At 32.5% G+C, this 21,888-nt stretch overlaps 2 protein-coding genes across 5 annotated transcripts; both read left to right on the top strand.

Annotated features, from left to right (window-relative positions):
• The first annotated feature begins 356 nt into the window (after positions 1-356).
• LOC140864026 (uncharacterized) lies at positions 357-1,268 on the top strand. Its single transcript, XM_073267907.1, has 3 exons — positions 357-438; positions 604-852; positions 1,024-1,268. The coding sequence occupies exons 1-3, from the start codon at positions 357-359 to the stop codon at positions 1,266-1,268; spliced, it is 576 nt and encodes a 191-aa protein (XP_073124008.1).
• Positions 1,269-15,653: 14,385 nt separating this feature from the next.
• On the top strand, positions 15,654-20,363 carry LOC140882819 (ribonucleases P/MRP protein subunit POP1). 4 transcript variants are annotated; one of them, XM_073289046.1, is made up of 11 exons: positions 15,654-15,917; positions 16,069-16,559; positions 16,802-16,898; positions 17,013-17,120; positions 17,211-17,426; positions 17,849-17,967; positions 18,057-18,515; positions 18,909-19,017; positions 19,084-19,661; positions 19,769-19,940; positions 20,043-20,363. In XM_073289046.1, exons 2-11 carry the CDS (start codon positions 16,120-16,122, stop codon positions 20,235-20,237), a joined length of 2,493 nt encoding a protein of 830 aa, XP_073145147.1. In that variant the 5' UTR covers positions 15,654-15,917; positions 16,069-16,119; the 3' UTR covers positions 20,238-20,363. The 4 variants fall into 4 exon arrangements, with proteins under 4 accessions (XP_073145147.1, XP_073145154.1, XP_073145132.1 ...); XM_073289031.1 differs by having other exon boundaries at positions 15,655-15,917; positions 19,769-19,936; positions 20,039-20,363; XM_073289038.1 differs by having other exon boundaries at positions 15,655-15,921; positions 19,769-19,936; positions 20,039-20,363.
• Positions 20,364-21,888: the final 1,525 nt, after the last annotated feature.

Below are 21,888 nucleotides of genomic sequence, written 5' to 3'. Positions count from 1 at the left end.
CGCAAGGGAATCTGCAAGAAGAGCAACAGTTGTTTGAAGTTGAAGCGGCTAATTTTGCAGAAAATCAAGGACGGCAATCGTACAACTCTTACAACAACTATAATCAGAACTGGCAGCACAAGCAAGAGGAGAAAAAGCCGAGCTTTGAGAAGATCATGATTAAATACGTTGCAGGAACTGAAACTTGGTTATATAATCAGGAAAGTATGCTGCAGAAGTTAGAAATTCAGATGAGTCAGATCGCAACCCAATTATCAACCCGTCCTGCTGGAGCTTTACCAAGTAACACTGAACCAAATCCCAGAGGCGTGAATGCTATCATGTTCGTGACTCAAGCACAGTCTGAGGAGCAGTAAATGGACAAAGAGAAGATGATGGAAGTGCCAAAAAGTTTAGATTCTAAGGAGGATATTCGTGCTGAAAACTCCTCAAAGGCAGGTAAGAAAGGTAAGACTTCAAAATTTAAAGTTAATGATAATGTTGATATTTCTACCCTACCTTTCCCCCAAAGAGCTAAGCAATTATTGTTTGATTCTCAATTTAAAAAGTTTCTTGAAATTTTCAAGAAACTACATATTAACATACCTTTTGCAAATGCATTAGCTCAGATGCCGAATTATGCAAGATTTCTGAAGGATTTATTGAGGAACAAAAAAAAGTTGAACGATCTTACGCAGGTTACACTGAATGAGGAGTGCTCGGCAGTGCTGAAAAATAAGCTTCCACCAAAATCTCAAGATCCAGAGAGTTTTTTTACATCTTGCCAAATTGGAAATTTATCATTTGCAAATGTTTTGTGTGATTTAGGGTCGAGCATAAATCTGATGTCTCATGTTCTTGTTAAGAAATTGGGTATATGCAATTTTGAATCTGTTGTTATCTCTCTCAAATTTGCTGATGGATCTATTAAATACCCGAGAGGAGTAGTAGAGAATGTTCTAGTCAAGACAGAAAATTTTATTTATCCTGTAGATTTTGTTATTCTTGACATGGATGAGGATTTTGAGGTTCCGCTGATTATAGGGCATCCTTTTCTTGCTGCTAGTAGAGCTTTAGTTGATGTTGAAAAAGGAGAATTGGTGTTGAGGTTGAATAATGAGCAAGTTGTGTTTAATATGCTTAAGTCGGCTACTGAGAGCCCAACTTTAAAATCTTGTTCTGTTGTTTATTTTGTTGATGTGATTAATGCTATTGGTGATGAATGTCGGCAGGTTCAGATCTCCGCAGGAATTGGTCCATTACAAAATTTCTATAGAGATGTAGCATGAAAGTGCAGGACTGATCTGAATTTTTTCAAGTCGGGGGATAAGCCACCTTGAATGTCGCCACTTAAGAGAGGAATATAGTCAGGCTATAGACTATAAATTTAGCATTGGCTGGGAGGCAACCCAGTGTTTTTTACTTTGATTTTTAGTTTCTTTTTGCGTATTTTTATTTTTATCTATATTTGATTTTTGTTTCTTTCCCATGCCAGTTGGTCATGACTGCCAATATATCTAGACTGATGCTACCTTACCCAACGGATACCGTCCAGGAGGAAGAGGATGAATCGAAAACCAGGAGAATGTTATTTTTGTTTTCATTGTGTTTTTGTTCGTCTTGCATTTGTGTGTTTGTTCTTGCATTATATTCATTGTTTCTGAATCATTGAGGGCAATGATTTTGATAAGTATAGGGGATAGACTAGTTTATTTTATTGTTTGTTGTGTTTTTATTTCATTAGTAATGTTTTGTGTTTGTTTGCATTTAGTCTGTTTTTTTTGTTGTTTATTTTGTCTTGCATGAGTAGGATAAATCATAATAGCCAATGATGCTGAAGTTTATTTGAAAAAAATGGATTTTTGAAAAATTTGATCTTGACTGGACATGAGAAACTTTAGGTTGAACTGTGAATATTTATAAGCACTTGTGTTAGACCAGTGGAGTGTAACGAAAGATTTGATGAAGTTTCTGTCTGTTTGACCATTGCACGACAATAGATGGTTTGTGGATCTTGATTGTGTTCTATGAATTTTGATGAGGATCTAGTTTACACTTATGATCTTGGGCGCACCTAGAATTTTTTTTTTTTACAACTCCAACCGGGCTTGGACAATGATTGAAATCCTAATCATTGTTTCATAGCTAAGTTTGCGGGTAAAATGGGGTTGATGCTCCATCCGTGCTATGGACGAAGGGATTAGAAAAAAAAAAGAGAAAGATTTTTTGTATCCTAGCCAGTTATAGCTAAGTCAGCGGGTAATTATTGGGGCTAAAGCAATACCAGGTGCAAAATCCGGAGGTGTGTAATTCATTATCTCAAGGGAGGTGGGTTTAGTCTAGAGGTCGTTGGAAGGAATGAGCACTTGAAGAGTGAAACTTGCACTAATTTGTCATAGGTCGCTAAGCAGTTTTGAAACGAATTCGTTCTAAGTTGTATGAAACTAGAATGACAGTTCACACACATACGTTCACGTTAAACCGAAGGTGTATTATGAAAAGTTGAGAGCGTGTGTGATTTTTTTTTTTTGTGATTGAACTTCTCGGAGGCTGTGCACTCTCATGAATCGTTCGTACTTATGTTTTTGTGTGCATATTGTTTTTGCATGTCTTGCTCGAGGGCGAGCAAGATTTAAGTATGGGGGTGTTGATAAGTACATTTTTTATGCATTAGTTCGTGATATTTTTATGTTTATTTTGTGCGTTCATATTATTTTGTGTGTTTTTATGTGTTTTATTGCATTTGTGTGCATTTCATTCTCCGGGTTCTATTTTTAGGAAAAATGAAAATTAAAAGAGTTTTGAAGGTAAGAGAAAAGAAAAAAAAGAAAAAAATCAAGCGCTAAAGATTTTTTTTGCACAACATGCAGTGCAAACGGGAGAAATCAAGTGCAAACGCACAACATGTAGTGCAAACGAGCAGGAAGGCAGCGCTAACGCGCAAGAAAAAGGGGGAACCGCGCTATGAGTTACGCTATCGCTCATGAAGAAAAGAAAAGACGCGCGCGAGCAAGGGCATTAGCTCGCGCGAGCGCCAAACAAAATTCCAAAGATTCGAGAGCAGATCGCGCGCGGGAGAGCTCTTATCTCGCGCGCGCGAGAGGAGGACAAGGAGTCTGTGAGGAAGACTTGCGCGCATGCGAGGACACTTTCAGGCGCGCACGCATGTTCCGAAGTCAGAAATATTTTTAGAATTTTATTTCGTGAAGGAAACAAATTGATACGAGATCCGAGCACCATAAATAGGAGATTTTAATATTTTTCAAGGGTTCGAGAATTTCAGACGCAGAGAACGTGAGAGGGCGGCTACTGCTACTGCTTGGGAGAAGATTTCTTCTTCTTTTCTTATTTTCTTTTGATTATTCATGATTAAAAACTTTGTTTAAATCATGAATTTATTTATTGAGTAGTTTTTCTTCGATCAAGGCCACGTGATTGGTCCAGACAATTTATGTAGAAAACTTGATTTGTTATTTGAGAATTTTCAGACTTTATTTTATTTTATTGTTTATCGAATTTATATTTGTCTTGTAAATTTCCTGGCCAGTTATTTTCTTGCATGTTAATTGATTCCAATTCGACAAAGGAGGTTTCGATTTTGATCACTTCGATAATCAACATATTGTAAAACCAACTAGAAATAGAATTTGGTTTCATTATGCGGTTTGGGTGTAAACTGAATTTTCACAGTTCGTCATGCATTCAGATTTGATTAGAATTACGAAATATTAATCCGTCAATATTTGAATAGGTTTGATTGTTCTAGAAATATTCTTTTGAATAATTTAGGAAAATTTCCGTGAATTAAGATTAAGTCTGATGTCTTAAATAGACTGCTTGTTACATGAATTGTCTGATACCTACGTGTGTCCTTGATCGAGCTTTTTCCCAAATTGAATTTTAATTAAAAATTTCTGCTGTGTTTTGAGTTGAATCAGTTGAATCTTGTTTACAATTTAATTTCTTAGTTTAAAATCCTGAAATCACTCTGATTAATTTGTCTAGATTAAGTAAAAATAATCATATTTTGGTAGTCATATTTATACAGTCCCTGTGGAATCGACTTCTGGACCTTTGTCCACTTTATTATTACTTGACCTGGTATGCTTGCCAGTAGAATTTATTCACACCGATTTAGCCGGTCAATTAGTTGAGTGAAAGTCTTCACACAAAGACATTGAAGATTGTGTTTGTAGTCTTGGCATAAGGGACGTTAAACATTATGTGGGTTGTAAGGTTGAAGCCTACAATCGAGTGTGCTAGAAGTTTTGATCTAGACAAAGGACAAGTCCTACGATTGGATTGAGTTGTATAAAAATGAGTGTATAAACCAAATTTTTCTAGTATATCTTTTCCGTGAGGAATAAGTGGTGACGTAGAAGTTTTGTCTCCGAACATCCATAAACAAATTCACGTCTCTTTAATTTATTGCATTTCCTTATTGTTGTTGTTTTGGATTGTTTTAAAATGATTTACAAAAAAATGAATCGATTTCTTCGAAAGATTATTTTGAGTGTCTTTCACTTGGTTTGAAAACCAAGCTCAATTTAATTCATCGGTGTTCAATATTTCAAGAACGATCTCTTATAGCTCAAAGAATCTCCCCAAATCGATCCTATCAATTGGTATCAGAGAGGGTTGTTCTTGAAAGAACATTTGAAACTAATTTTGATTTTTCAAATTCGTTTTTCATGATTTTTCTAACACATATATGCATAGTTGATTTTTCTGGCAGTTAGCTGCGACTTTGGGAAAACTGACATAACTTCTTGCTCGAGTGTCCAAATGACAAACCACTTTTTGAATTGAAAACTAGACTTGTTGATGCTCGCAAAGGTATAAAATTTCATCCTAGAGATGCAAGAGTGATAGAATTTTATTAATTAAAGTTAGACCATATGCTGCGGTAGAAAATAGATCTAAGGACAAAGTTGGAGTTTTTGTCAAAATGCTCAAGGCTGTTCCCATCATCAATTAAAAATGTGATAAAATTAAAATTTCAGTCATATATCATCAAGAAAACTTGGTACACTCGCTCCAAGTTTTATTTATTCCATGGTACTTGATTAAAATGCCAATTATATATTCCATCTTATGCTAGCTTGGTTAGCACTTCTGTTACATTTGTTGGTTGTGCTTAATGATTAATAAAGGACAGTTTCAATGTTTATGAATATTGGAATTGGAAACCATTTCTTGATTTTGTATTGGTTGAAATATATGATTTTGAGTTGCTCATTCTTGTTGAATCTAGATGCTTGATTCATTTATTAATGTGTTGTATTCATGTTTTTAAAATCTTGAAATGATTGTTAGCAAGGGGGATAAATGATTTAAAAAAAAAATCAGTAGAGCATATTGGATTTACCCATCCATTTTTACAAACTTCTTTTATTCAAACCTTGAGGAGGAACTCATCATTTCTCATATTTTTGAACCTTTTTTATTTTCACAAAAAAGGGAAGAAATATGTTGCATAAAAACATGTTTTCATTATTTGCATTTCTTGAGTTTCAATGTGCATATTTTTATCAAAGTTTTGTGATCATAAAAAAGGGAGATTGTTTGGTCTGTTTTTACAGACCAATCTTGATTTTGATGATGACAAAACTTGTTGCTATGTTTCTAACATATTTACTTAAATGTATAGTTGGTAGCTCACATTTTGTAAGTTTCGAGATGATGAACTCGAATTCAACCAAATCGAGTTTTTGGCGTAGCTTTTTGTTTTGAGCATATCGCATAGCTCGATGATCCAAATAACTAGCTGCCAAAAACGTTGAAAAGCCAACTTAAATATCTAGAAGTTATATTTTCAGACTAGGTGGACCAATTCGGATGTTAGCTAGGTCAAACTGCTGCCTCAACATTAAACTGTACATATTTATGACAACAAACAGTTTGAGAGACCAGCTCTGATGTAATGGACATATCTCTACGCTCCGTCATACAAATGGAATGATTCAGTATGTCAACCAGTTGATGCAAAACCTGTTGAATACCCAGTTCTAATCAATATTTAGAAGATCAAATAACTAATTTTGATGAGGATTAAAATAATGGGCAGCCTATATAAAAAAAATCAGCTGAAATGAGAAAAGACCTATCAAAAGGGACGTACTAAACAGATTTGTTATTCTCCGAGATAAAAGATATTTCTTGGAACTAAAGCTAATAAAAAAAATGATGAATACAATATCAGGTCCTTTAGACTTGATTAAAGGTTGTGGTAAAGCACATTTTTTGTTATCCAATGGTACAAAATTTCTGATAAATGATGTTTTGTATTCACCACAATCGAAAAGGAATTTGTTGAGTTTTAATACATATATTCTCATGGTTATGATACTCAGACAATAACTGAAGGAAATGAGAAATATATGTGTCTTATCACATATAAATCAGGAAAGAAATATATAGTTGAAAAACTACCAATGCTCCCTATTGTATTGCATTATACATATATAAGTCCAATTGAATCAAACATGGTAGTTGAAAATTCTTCAATATTAACTAATTGGCATGATCGATTAAGACATTTTGGTTCAATAATAAAGCGAAGAATTATAAAAAATACACATGATCATCCGCTGAAAGACGAGAAGATCTTCAGAATAACAAGTTTCAATATAAAACATGTTCTCTTGGAAAAATTATTATAATACCATCACCAGCTAAAATCCAAACTGAATCATCCATGCTTATTGAACGTATTCAGGGTGATATTTGTGGATCAATTCATCTACCATGTAGACCATTTCGATACTTTATGGTATTGATCGATGTCTCCAGCAGATGGTCATATGTATGTTTATTATCAACTCAAAATGTGGCATTTGCAAGATTACTGTCTCAAATAACAAAATTGCGAAATCAATTTCCCGATTATACAATCAAGAAAATTAGACTTGATAATGCTGGTGAATTTACTTCACAAACTTTCAATGATTATTGTATGTCAGTGGGAATCACTGTTGAGCATTCTGTTGCTCATGTACATATACAAAATGGAATAGTTGAATCACTGATTAAACATCTATAACTGATTTCTAGACCAATGATTATGAAAACAAAACTCCCTATTTCCATAAATTAAAGGGACATGCAATTTTACATGCTGCTGCATTAATTCGCATCAGACCAAGTGCATATCATATATACTCCCCATTGCATCTTGCATTTGGTAAAGAATCAGACATTTCTCATCTAAGAATTTTTGGATGTGTGGTATATGTGCCTATTGCACCGCCTCAATGAACAAAAATGGGACCTCAAAGAAAGATCTTAATTTATATCGGTTATGATAGCCCATAAATCATTCGATATCTTGAGACTCAGATAGGCGACGTGTTTACAACACGCTTTGCTGATTGTCATTTTAATGAGAAAATCTTCCCAATGTTAGGGGAGAAAAGAAACATATCAAAAAGGAATTACATGGTATGTACCATCATTGTTACATCTAGATCCAAGAACTAAACAATGTGAAAAAGATGTACAACAAATTGTGCACTTGCAAAGAATAACAAATCAAATACCAGATACATTTGCAGACACAAAATAGGTAACTAAATCATATATACATGCTGTAAATGCCCCTGCTAGAATTGAAATTCCAAAGAGGCAAATTAAAGACACTCATGATGTCATAAAATGCTTGAAACGTGGAAGGTCAATCGGTTCCAAGGATAAAAATCCTCATAAAAAAAATGCATAGAGAAACACGATGATCACAAAATAGAGAATGATGTTCTAACAGAAACACATGATGATGAAAATGCTCTGTTAGAACCACAAAATGACGAGAATCGTGAAATTAAATCTCTATCAATTATATTAATACTGAAAAAATATGAAACCAAAAATATGTAGAAGAAGTTGATGAGATATTTTCTTACAATGTGGAATTTGAAATCATAAATGAGAATGAAGATCATGAACCAAAATCTTTTTGTGAATGTAAAAATCGGCAAGATTGGTAAAATAAAAAGATGTCATCTAGGTTGAATTGGATTCACCAAATAAAAGTAACGTTTTTGGACCTATAATCCTTACACATGAAGGTGTAAAACCTGCTGGATAAAAATTGGTTTTTATTCGAAAGCGAAATGAGAAAAATAACATAGTAAGATATAAAGCTCGACTTTTTGCACAAGATTTTTCTCAAAGACCTGGAATTGATTATGAAGAAACGTATTCTCCCGTTATGAGTGCAATTAAGTTTCGGTATTTTATTAGTTTGGCGGTATCTGAAAACATAGAAATCTATCTTATGGATGTTTTATAGCTTAATTATACGGATCACTCGATAGTAATATATATATATGAAAATTCCTGAAGGATTCAAATGTCTCAAGCACAAAGTTAAAAACCCAAAGAATGTTATTCTGTGAAATTGCAAAGATCATTATATGGGTTAAAGCAATCCGGCCGAATGTGGTATAATCGGCTAAGTGAACACTTGATGAAAAAGGGATATGTAAACAATTAAATATGCCCTTGCGTTTTCATCAAGAAAAAATATCTGGATGCGCAAATATTGCTGTATATATTGATGATTTAAATATCATTGGAACGAATAAAAAAATTCAAGAAGTTATGTTGTACTAATTGAAAGAAGAATTTGAAATGAAGGACCTTGAGAAAACCAAGTATTGTCTGGGTTTGTAAATTGAACAAAAGGAATGTGAAATATTTGTTCACCAGTCAAATTATATAGAAAAGGTCCTTAAATGTTTTAATATGGATAAATCAAATCCTTCAAGTACTGCAATAGTTGTTAGATCATTAAACATAGAAAATGATCCATTCCGTCCATGTAAATATGATGAAGTTATTTTTGGTCCAGAAGTACCATATCTAAGTGCTATTGATGCCCTTATGTATCTTGCAAATTGTGCAAGACCTGACATATATTTTGCTGTAAATTTATTGGCAAGATTTGGCTCATAACCAACAAAGAGACATTGGAACGAAATTAAACATATATTCCGTTATCTACGAGAAATGACAGATTTAGGACTTTTGTATTCAAAAGATTCCAATAAAAGTATAATTGGTTATGCTGATGCTGGATACTTATTTGATCCACATAAGGCACGTTCCCAAACTGGATATGTATTTACTCGTTAAGGCACTGTAATTTCTTGGCGTTCACATAAACAAACACTCGTAACAACGTCATCAAATCACATCGAGATTATTGTATTACATGAAGCAAGTCATGAACATAACGTATATGGCTAAAATCAATGATCCAACATATCCAAACATTGTGTGGATTATCAGTAGACAATAAGCTTATGACACTATACGAAGATAATGCTGCATGTATTGCTCAAATGAAAGAAGGATACATCAAAAGCGACAGAACCAAACATATTCCCCCTAAATTCTTTGCATTCACCCAAGAGCTTGAGAAGACTAAATATAATGATATTTTTTACATTCAATCAAGTGAAGACTTATCAGATTTTTTCACATAGGCACTTCCTACGACAATATTCAGAAAGTATATATATAACATTGAGATGCGTAATCTACGAAATATGTGAAGAATCGCTCGTGTTAACATGAGGGAGAGTTTATGTGACTGCACTCTTTTTTTCTTACTATGGTTTTTATCTCAATGGATTTTTTCTAATAAAGTTTTTAACGAGGCAGTATAAAAACACGTAATGAAGACAGTCATTGTCTCACGATCATCATCACAAGGGAAAGTGTTGAGAATAATAATTGTAGTGTTGAAAATAAGAGTTGGAAATGTTGAAAATTAATATTGTGTGATGATCTATGTAATGATATATTTATTTTTGGACTATTTTCCAAAGAGATTCTATAAATAGTTCTCTCCATTTGTGAAGGATAACACAATTAAGTGAATTTTTTTTATAAAATATGTAGTTTGATATATTTTGAGAGTTTGAGAATTTTACTTTTTACCGTAAATTTTTACTTTTTACAATATATATATATATATATATATATATTCTAATTTTAAATTCTTTAGCTTAGATTAGATGGCACCTAATAGCTAAGCGGCTGTTTCCAGATTTTCTTATATACTTCAAGAATTTTAAAGATATCCATGTATATTTAAAAGATTTTAAATGTCTCGATTTCAACATCTCTATCAAAAGATTTTTTTAATCAATTTTTAGAAGACATTTATTATAAATACTAATGTATTAATGCACACGTTGCGTGCTTGTATACTATTTTGTAATTAATTTGATTTATATTCAAATAAGTGTAATATCATAGTTGTAAAAAATATCGATGGACTAAACTGTAATTTGATATGTCAAAATTAAAGAATAAAAATAAAAACAAAAAAACAAAAGTGTAATATCTATATTATAAGGGTAGTTTTGGTAAAAAAAAAAAAAAAAGATGATATCTAATGGATATATAAAGAAAATTCTTAAAAAATATTAAAAATAAAACAGATCATATTATACATTGATATCGTATTCTTATTACGTTAAACTTTTTGAATAATAGAATCAACATCAAAATATGTTATTTTAAAAATAACACAAATACATATTTTAATTATTTATGCCCAAAAAATTATTTTTAAGTATCACCGAATTTATTAATTCTTCTAACCAATATAACTCAATCAACCATCTCAATTCTCAATAAAGTATAACTCAATCAACCATCTCAATAAACAAAAATATAATTTGTACAAAATCATCAAATAAAAAAAATTAGAAATCACATAACCATTAAATATTTAAAGTTTCTAAATTAAACAACACAACATGCAAGCCAATCATCATAAAAAAAAAAGATTTAAAGAAAAGAGACGATCTTAAAAAAAATCTAAGAGAAGAATCAAAAGCGAGCGTAACTTATATGCAAAAGAGATTAGTGATCACTGTTTTTTTTTTTTAGAGAAATCATTTTTATGTTAAAAAATTTAGTAAACCGGTTTTTTTTTAAGAAAACAAACCAAACCCAAAAATTAAAATAATTTGAGTAAACTTGTCAAAACGGGCTAGTGGAACGAATCGGCTCACAACCCGTCTTAACCCATTATTTGACGAGGTGGGTTGAGAAAACACCAACCCAACTCACCTATTTTAGATGACGTGACAAGACAACCTAACGGGCATACGTGTAATTTGGCGAGCCAACCCGCAACCCACCACAAGCCACCATTAGGTGAGACGGGGCGGGGTGGATCGGCCCATCGTTTAGGCGGGTTGAAAAATTATCAATCCAACCCACCTATTTCATATGGCGAGACGGACTAACCTAACGAGCTTAATCCATTTTGACTCATCTAAAATTAGTCCACATTGCGATAGCCACGAGAATTTTCTGCCTACCTTTTTGTTCTACTTTTATTTGTAAATTATAATTTTTAGAGTTAAAGAATTTTCGTAACCTCTATATCACAAATTTAAAGGGTCAGCTGCCCCTGAATATATAGTGACAAAATTCCCACTGCATCCCTTCCTCATAAATAATATTAGAACTTTTCTGTATAAAATTTCATGCAAGTCCAAAGTTTGAGTGATAAGATATAAGGAAGACCTCATCAAGGTAATTTCTTAATATTTTTACTATATTATAATACATAAACCTCATAGAAAAATTATATTTAATCATTTCAATATATTTTCAAATTTACCTTTTATCATTCTTTTAATATGTTTAATAATGGAGGTCCAAAAAAGTAAATTTCTTATTCAAAAATTTTCCACGTTATGTTCCATTATTCTTATTATCCTAACCACTATCATATTATCTTAACATTTAAACAAAAATTATAATTAAATTTAAGTTTATAAAATAATATTTAATTTCAAATAATATATATTTTATGCACATGCAACGCATGTCCTCCGTGTACTAGTAGAAAATGAAGACAAAGAAAGGGATATTGTAAGAAATATAAAATGGGTTGCCCATGAGGTTTGATCCGACCCTGCCCAAATAAATTCAAATATTTGTTTTTGAATTGTTGGAGGGAGTAGTTATCCAACTCCCATGTACACAAGTGAAATTATTTATTCAATATTATAATACACATGAAGTTGGCCGAGAGATATTCATATACTTCCAAATCTCACAATCAATATACAACAATTGTTTAAGGCTTTGGATTGTGAAAATCGTTTTTTCTCCGTTTGTTATTGGATCCGGACCATCGAGGTTTTACTATCGTCGAAAAGAAGATTAGTAAATCAACTACAAACGATCCTATATTGAATCGTTTTTATTCAAAAAATTCGAGTTTATTTTTTGTCAGATATTATTTAGAATTTTAGATGCATATTATTTTATACTATAACCAAAAGAAGAGGACATTTTCTTTTATAATATAATTGCAACAAAATCATCAAATAAAAACAAATTAGAAATCACATAACCATTAAATATTTAAAGTTTCTAAATTAAACAACACAACATGCAAGTCAATCATCATAAAAAAAAAAGATTTAAAGAAAAGAGACGATCTTAAAAAAATCTAAGAGAACAATCAAAAGCGAGCGTAACTTATATGCAAAAGAGATGAGTGATCACTGTTTTTTATTTTTTTAGAGAAATCATTTTTATGTTAAAAAATTTAGTAAACCGGTTTTTTTTTTAAAGAAGACGAACCAAACCCAAAAAATAAAATAAATTGAGTAAACTTGTCAAAACGGGCTAGTGGAACGAATCGGCCCACAATCCGTCTTAACCCATCATTTAACGAGGTGGGTTGAAAAAATACCAACACAACTCACCTATTTTAGATGGCGTGACAAGACAACCTAACGGGCATACGTGCCCATGAGGTTTGATCCGACCCTGCCCAAATAAATTCAAATATTTGTTTTTGAATTGTTAGAGGGAGTAGTTATCCAACTCCCATGTACACAAGTAAAATTATTTATTCAATATTATAATACACATGAAGTTGGCCGAGAGATATTCATATACTTCCAAATCTCACAATCATTATACAACAATTGTTTAAGGCTTATACAACAATTGTTTAAGGCTTTGGATTGTGAAAATCGTTTCTTCTCCGTTTGTTATTGGATCCGGATCATGGAGGCTTTACGATGGTCGAAAAAAAGGTTAATAAATCAACTACAAATGATCCTATATTGAATCATTTTTATTCGAAAGATTCGAGTTTATTTTCTGTCAAATATTATTTAGAATTTTAGATGCATATTATTTTATACTATAACCAAAAGAAGAAATTTTTTTTCAAAACGATGTTCCTCCCACGCATTATTTTCATCCTATCATATTTGAGCAGCTCTACAGGTGACTGTTTTTATCTTTGTTGTAATATTTTTTAGTTCTCATAGGGTGTCCAAAATGAATTCGGTCAATCCGACTTGATTTGACTTAAAAAATATCGGATTAGAGTTGAAGATTTTTGGATTTGAGACAGATCGGGTTGGGCCCTAAAGCTAATTCAAAAATTAATCGGGTTCGGTCAGGTCAACCTTCGATATGACCAGAAATTTTTAAAATTTATTTTTACATAGATTTAAGAAATATTGATTACATGTTTATATATTATAGGTTTGAAAAAAATTTATTGCATATTGATATATTAATTGATTTTTTTCATTTAACATTTATTTTGTAAGATTTTGATTTTTTTTAAATTAATCATTTTTTTTGTAGCAAGTATAATTTAAATTTTCTACCATATACTTTCAAATTTAAATTATATATAAGTGATATTTTTGTTATATGTATTTAAATCAAGATATTACTATTATTATTATTATTATTATTATTATTATTATTATTATTATTATTATTATTATTATTATTATTATTATTATTATTATTATTATTATTATTATTTGTTTTAAATTTTTATTTAATTATTTTGTTTACAAAAAAATTAAAAATTAAAAATATAATCGGATTGATTGGGTTAGGCAGGTTTGGGATAGTCATTGTCGAGTTGATTTGGGTTCGGGGTTCACAATTTTTTAAATGGTACATTGCATCAACTCGATCCGAACCCACTCGAATTGACACCTCTAATGCTTTCAGTAATACTATATCTGTTGAAAGAACAATTGATATAGAAAATCCATAGAAAATTACTAAAATACAGTAGTGTGTAGCCGCTCACGAATTTCATGTGCACACTATATATATATATATATATATATATATATATATATATATATATAATGTATGCAAGAAATTAATTCGTGGGTGACTGCAAAAACATGGTAGCGTGTTTTACCAATTTATATATATATATATATATATTTTATATGGACAGTAGCCTATAGATTTTTTGCACACCATGACGCAGAGATCAATTTTTAGATCTTTTTCAAAGTAATCTTTACAACCATATTTCATAATAAATTTACCAGAGATAATTAATTGCATGATATTTTATGAATTTAGGAACAAGAGTTAAGTTGAAATTTTATGTGACATAAAAAAATATAAGGTTTAAAATTATGGGCTAATTGTGTCATGTTTTTTTAAAAAAAATTAAGGACCAAACTAAAGTGTTAAAACTTCAAAGGTGGCAGCTATGAAAAATGAATTAAAATAAATAATAAATAAAATATAAAAAGAATAAAATTACACTTGCATAATTATTTTCAACATAATAAATGAATTTATCAAAATATATGGACAAAGCTAAAGGAATATTCAAGTTGGTGGAATAAGTGAACATTTTACAAATGATTAGAAATTCGATTACCCCTACAACACCTTATTTGACGAGCCTGACACATCATGATTTGCATGTTATTGTATTAACCCATATGTTTACCTAATACGTCATGGAAAAAATATATGTAATGACACTTGTCCCTCTTATCTCTGATTCGTCATTATCATTTTTGTTTAATTGCATCAACACCCCACGTGAAAAATCAAAAAAGTAAACACGTGTAAAATTAATATAATGTTAGACCCTATACTTTAAGAAATTTAGCATAAAAACCCTTATCATACCGCTGTAAATGTGTCAAATAAGCACATTATGATAAACTAGCCAAATAAAAGATAAAGGAAGTGGCCGGAGTGCATCATCCTAAACAAAATTAGGCTTAGCCAACATTACGCGCTACCACATTTGTAGACCGATGAGCAATTAAAACTTCCCTTTGAATGCAAAGGGATCAATTCACAAATCTATGCCAACACTTCCGCAGCAAGTGCGCGAGTAGCTGGGCATCGGATCGCCTTAACAACATAAACGAAAAATTAGCTGGGCTTTTGAACACAACTGACTTCACTAGGATTGCGTTTGGATTGAAATATTTTAAATCCATAGATTTCGATTATAATTTTAGTGTTAACAATAAAACATAATAGAAATCTCAAATTCATAACTTAATTATTTACACATTACTTAAATGGATTAAAAAGTATTTTAAATCATCAATTTATTGAATGAACTTAAAATCCACATAAAAAAGTGGATTTAATGTTTGTTGTGCTACTTCTTTAAATAACAAAAATGCATTTGAAATCCATGAATTTGAAATACTTTTATTCAAGAGGAGCCTAGGGGGATTTTTCGTTTTTGTCCATTCATTTTTACATGGTGATATGCAAGTTGCACCTATTTTGTATAAGTTCATCTATTTATTTATTAAATTCAACTATTTTTTTTTTAAAAAAAATTAATTTGGAAAATATATATTTTATTTAAACCCCAAACCCTTTCCTTGGAAAATTTATGAACTTGACCTTTCACGTCTGCACACCGTCGAGCCTTTTTCCTCCGACGAATTCTCCGCCGTTAGCATCCTCTCCTTCTCCGCCCATAAGCTCTGCTTCTTCTCCGCAGATACGTCCCACTTCTACTCCGCCTCTGAATGCCAACCTTCCCTCCATCCAAGTCCTAACTTCATCCCGCACTCTCATCCTGCTCGGGGAATTGATTTGAGCAGATTACTACCTGCGTCCAGCCGCAGCGGCCATCGTGTGTAGGTTATTAATTTTACGTGAATTCTCAAGTGTATTCGATTTTTGTCCTGACCATCTTCTAGTATGATAGCAAATGTTTTTTTTTTTTTGCTTAAATATTGTTTAATATGTTGTTTGAGAAGCTAACCTTAAAAATTTTCTTTTGTTTAGATGGAGAACTGATAGCTAAAAATACTGAGTTGGTCATAGAGCATTGGGAATATGGTTGTTAATGCGAGCAAACCTCGAGTTTCAAAGCTTCCACCACATGAACTTAATGTGAGGAAATTTGCAGAATCTCGAGCTTCTGAACTCGAGGGTCTTCACTCGGTGGTTGCTAATCGATTAGATAATGATTTCCGGTCCCTAAGGAACAAGAGGAAAAGAACAACCGGACATGACAACAGGGTTGCACGTAAGAAGTATAGAAAAAAGAAGAGAGTGGAATCTGGAAATTCTTGTAACAATGATCGTTTGGAAAAGCATGAGAAAAAAGTTTCCCGTCGCACACGCAGGAGCATTGAACTTAAAAAGAATCCACAAATTGGGTTTTGCACTTCAGGGGATGGGACGAAGAGACTGAGAACACATGTTTGGCATGCAAAGAGGTTCTCAATGACAAAACTTTGGGGATTCCACATTCCCCTTGGTCTTCATGGAAGGTAATTATCTGCAGCTTTTATTAAATTATTTTAAAAGTGATGGTGTATTTTAAATGATATATATACTAGTTTTCAGGCCAGTTTAGCAAAAGTGAAATGCAAGTGTTGCAAACTAATGAATTGAATTGAATGGCTCACAAAGTTTAGTTAGTTTGGTATGAAAGTTCTGATTTTTCTAGTTATGAGGTGAGAATTTCCTATTTAACATAAATTATTAGCGACTCAATATTAATGGGATGCAGAGGAAGAGGTTCAAGGGCTCTGTTAAAGAAACTAAGAAGTGGAGTACTTATCCATGATGCAAGTTATTATGGCACAGTCCAGTTGGAGGGTCCACAGGTAACATTTTCCTTACCTTGTAACTTATAAATCATACCTTGAGTTCCTCGAGAAAATCCAACTCCAATCCTTGTTGGTAGTTTCTGATTTAATTTTCGTGAGGAATGTTTCCAGGACAAACTACTTTCGGTTTTGAGTTCTGTTTTGGTACCTCCTCCATCAAAACACGATGGAGAAAATTTTGATGATATTCTTTCTGGTGACATCTTTGGACGCGCTGTGGTAGGTGAATCTTTATTTCTTATTTTTTTTTGTTATTTTTTTAAAGTTCCTTACTGATTAAATATCTAATTTCTCATATGTCATTTGCAGCTTCATCATACTGGAAAGCCTAGTTTCCCATCCATAGCTCCTGTAACCTTCATGTGGAGACCTCTTCAACATATCACTATTCACAAAGAAGGCGATAATGTCAACATGCTTGATGAGTTGCAAAGTAATGATGATGGGGCTACTTTCCGCCGGCTTTGGGTGTGCATACATGCTGCTGCTTTGAAAGAGGCATCTGAAGCTTTGGCACATGCCTGTGTTAGTCACCTATTTACCAAAATCCTTTAAAACTTTAGCTGCTATAATTTTCAGGAGTTCTATTCTAGTTGAAGTTTCTTTACGGCCCTGTTTTTTGCCTCAAACTCGAATGAGTTACAATGTTTTATGCGTCCAATACTGATAGAAATGGCTTTAATACATGTCTATTAGATTTTGAGTTCCATTAGTATGTCTCCTATTTAATTGTAGGATGACTAATATTTATCCATCTTAAGCTTGCTTGCTAATGAATTTTCTTAATCGGTTTTATATTGACTGTCACTTGATTACAGTGATAGGAGACTACACCTTGTGGCCTTCCTTTTTAGAAGCATATATGTGTACAAGAACATTTTTTGCTTCAATATGCAATCAAATGTTTATGTATTTCTTTGAGTCGTGTTAAAAAGAAGTTATTTCAGATGGATATGACAGGTGGTTCAGCCAGGTGTGTTTCTCTTGAGGGTCATCTGGCAACATTAGAATTGATTGGATCAAAAGCATCAGAACTTGTTGAGAAGATGCTACCACCTGCCTGCTAGTAAGACACACTCAATATCATGTCTTCTTTCTTGTCGATTCAGGCATGTACTTTTGCAATGGCTTAGTGGAACTAATTGGCTGGTGCAGTATTCCTGAGAAATCATGGTATCTGAAGCAATGTAATGCAGCTGAGAATAGTTATCCAGGCAAACTAGAGAAGACACCCGTCTCTAAGATTAATAATCAGATTTCCTCATCTTTAGTTATTCCATTAACTGTCAAGGATCCTCGTGCATTGACAATGAAACAACAATCAATTTTTACCTTGGGAAATTCTTGTAACTTATTACGATATGAAGAAGTTGAGACTGAGCATGAAAGCGAAAGTGTTGTTGATTACGGTGATTTGTGGGATGCTAGTGAAGGGATATGTCCTCCAATGGAAGAAAGTGTTGCCTGCATGGAAAAATATTATCAGCGAAATGAGTATATTGGACTGGGGATTACAAATTTTGGGAATCAAAATGCTCTAGTGAAGGGGAAATATTCTAGATATTGCCCTGTTTTGCTACTGAAGAATGAAAATCATGAAGATTCTGTCAAAAGGTATGTGTTTCAGTAATAAATTTTAGTTTTCTTAAAAAAAAACTCACTTCAATTTGTTCTTTCTTTATTTTTAGAAAAAAGATTGGGCTTGAAACTCATTTTGATCATGGTTTCAAGTGTAACAACTTGTAACATCCCTTCTGTGATCTAATATGCATTATTGTGCGCTTAGGTATCTGTGTAGATGGTAGAAAAAAATTCATCTGTCAGCAAATTTTTTGATGAAGAGATAACATGTTCATATGATAATTCCCTGATAATTTAATTGGACTGCTTTTATGTTGTGTCTATCCTTGTTTCATCAATTGTTGTTTGGAGAAAAATTGAGGTAACTATGAACAGGTTACTATTACATCAATGTACATATGATCAATTTTGTTTTTGTTTTTTCAGGTGTTCAATTGTTCTCCCACTAAGTTGGGTTAAAGTATTTTGGAATGCTTTTGTTTTAAATGGTGCTCATGCCATAGGTTTAAGAGAGAAGCACTGGATTGCATGTGAAGTAAGTGCACAAATTTTTATTCTTCATAAGGTTATCATGATTCCTAACATCTTTTTCTTTATGTAGATTGGATTGCCCTATTTTCCATGGGACTATCCGGATTGCAGTGCTTACTCGTATATTATGGAAATGGATGCCACTGCCATGAATCAGAGAGCAACACTATGTCCTCCTTCTCAGAGGCCACTAGAAATTCCCATACCACCTCCATGGGATTGTGTGAAACTTATTGTGAAGCCATCAAGTGAAGTGGGTAATTCTCTTAATCAGGATGAAGGACATGGTTCTGCTGATGTTTTAGGGGACAACTTAGTGAGAAACAGTGTCTGTGGACTATCAGATACTACTACTATTCCATTTGAAGGTTTCGTGGCAAGGACTTCTTGCAGTCTGAATGATTTCTTGAACAATATCAGTGCCAGTCATTTGCTTCTATTCCCAAGAATGAAGGATCAAAAAACTTGCATGCCTAAATTCATGAATGACGAAGAACATCTTGAACAAATTGCCAATGTATCAGGAATGCAGTGTGGCAACACACGATGTTTTCTTCGAGTTCATATTCACGCTCATAAAGAAGGTGTTTTTGAACAAGGGGCGGTGATTTGTGCACCCGATGCTGCTGACATAATGTCGTGGACAAGGTTCTCACTTTTTCAGAATTTTCATCGTTGTTGTTTCTTGTTCTCACTGCTTGTGTTCTGACAACTTTTCTTCATCAATTACTTCTTATGTGCTCTACATGGCGCAGATCAGATTGTGATAACCATCAACTTCAAATACCTCAGTCTTCATTGAGATCGCACTTTGTGCGGTTGCCATCAGGTAAATGGGCACTTCAAATTCCTGAAGATCCAGCTGTCAGAGAGTCATATAGGCGTCCTATTGGTTTTATTACCACTGGTTTTGTCCGGGGAAGGCAAGTTCTTTCAACACTTTCATTCTTGAAGAGCTTATTTTGAGATATTTTCATGGTCGATGTCAACTCACTACTGTTCTTTACCTTTTTTTGGCCATACAGCAAGAAACCAACGGCAGGTGCCCTTTGTGAGGCAATTTTACTTGCTAGGCTCAGATTGGAACAGTGGAAGGCATTACCTGCGAGGCGGAGGAGGAAGGAGATTTTTGTCTTGGTCAGGAATATGAGATCCACAGCATACAGGCTTGGTCTTGCTACCATTGTCTTAGAGCAACAAGAAGAAGATGTCAAATTCATGTGATTTTTTGCTTCTCTTTTCGGTTCCACACTGGCAGCAGATTCTGGGCTGTCTGATTTATTTTTCATGTAAGAATTGCTGAAAAGCATTGAACAGATATTTTATTATAAATATAAAACACAATTAATTTAAAAATATCATGTTAATGCGTGCATGAAGCCACACATAAGTAAGTTCATGCCTCCATTTCAGTTGTAATGATGCCACCTGATTTAGTTCAATTTCTCACGATTAGCGAAAATGGACTGAAGTCGTCCCTCAATTTTCTTCCAACGCCTTGCCGATTGCTCTCATAAAGTAGTATTTTTCTTGATCTTCTAATGATATTCGTATTTGATAATATCCCGAATACCCATCAAAAAAACAATAATAAGAATTACTTGCCACTTTCTCTAAAATTTGATCTAAAAATGGTAACGGAAAGTGATCTTTTTTAGTTGTATCATTTAATTTTCTATAATCAATGCACATACGCCAACTAGATGGAATTCTAGCTTGTAATAATTCCCCCTTTTCATTTTTTATAACAGTGACGCTTGATTTTTTCGGTACTACTTGTGTTGGACTTACCCATTTACTATCCGAGATTGGATAAATAATTCCGGCATCTAATAGTTTTAAAACTTCATTTTTAACAACTTCTTTCATGTGTGGATTTAATCTTCTTCTTTGCGGTTGTTGATATGTTTTAGCATTTTCTTTCAAGTGACTTTTATGTGTGCGGATTAAAGGATTTATACCTTTTATATCTTGCAAAGTCCATCAAATTGCATTTTTATGCTTTTTAAGTAATATTATTAAATCTTCTTCTTGTTTTGGTAAGAGGGTCGAAGATATTACAATAGGATATGTTTGATTTTTACCAAGAAAAACATATTTCAGTTTCTACTGGTAAATGTTTTAATTCAAGTTTTGGATGATCATCTTCTTTTACTTTTTCAAGTTCATTAATTTCTTCAAATAAATTTGATTTAAAAACATTTTTTGAATCAAAACTTTCCACTAAACAAACTTCAGATTTTTTATTTAAGTTTTCTTGGTGTATATTTTCTTCGACGATTGTTTCTATTGCATTATCATCTTCATCTTCATTAATACTTGGTTGTTTACATAAATTAAACACATTAAGTTCTAAAGTCATATTTCCAAATGATAATTTCATTATTCCATTTCGACAATTAATTAAAGCATTTGAAGTTGCTAGAAATGGACGTCCTAATAATACTGTGATTTCATTATCTACTTCTATTGATTGTGTATCCAAGACAATAAAATCTACAGGATATATGAATTTATCGAATTGAACTAACACATCTTCTACGATACCTCTAGGTATTTTGATTGACCTATCGGCTAGTAAAAGAGTAACAGATGTAAGTTTTAAATCTCTCAACTTAAGTTTTTCATAAACTGAATAAGGAAGTAAATTCACACTTGCTCCCAAATCTAACAAAGCTTTTTAAATTTTATTTTTTTCAATAATACACGAAATTGTTGGACAACCAGGATCTTTATATTTCAAAGCAGAATTATTTTGAATAATAGAACTTACTTGTTCAGTTAAGAATGTTTTATTCTTTACATGCAATTGTCTTTTTACAGTAAATCTTTTAAAAACTTTGCATAAGAAGGTACTTGTTTAACAACATCTAAT

Source organism: Henckelia pumila, chromosome 1, assembly GCF_033568475.1.
Source record: "Henckelia pumila isolate YLH828 chromosome 1, ASM3356847v2, whole genome shotgun sequence".
In the NCBI taxonomy this organism is placed as follows: domain Eukaryota; kingdom Viridiplantae; phylum Streptophyta; class Magnoliopsida; order Lamiales; family Gesneriaceae; genus Henckelia; species Henckelia pumila.
This window is presented reverse-complemented; position numbering and strand designations above follow the sequence as displayed.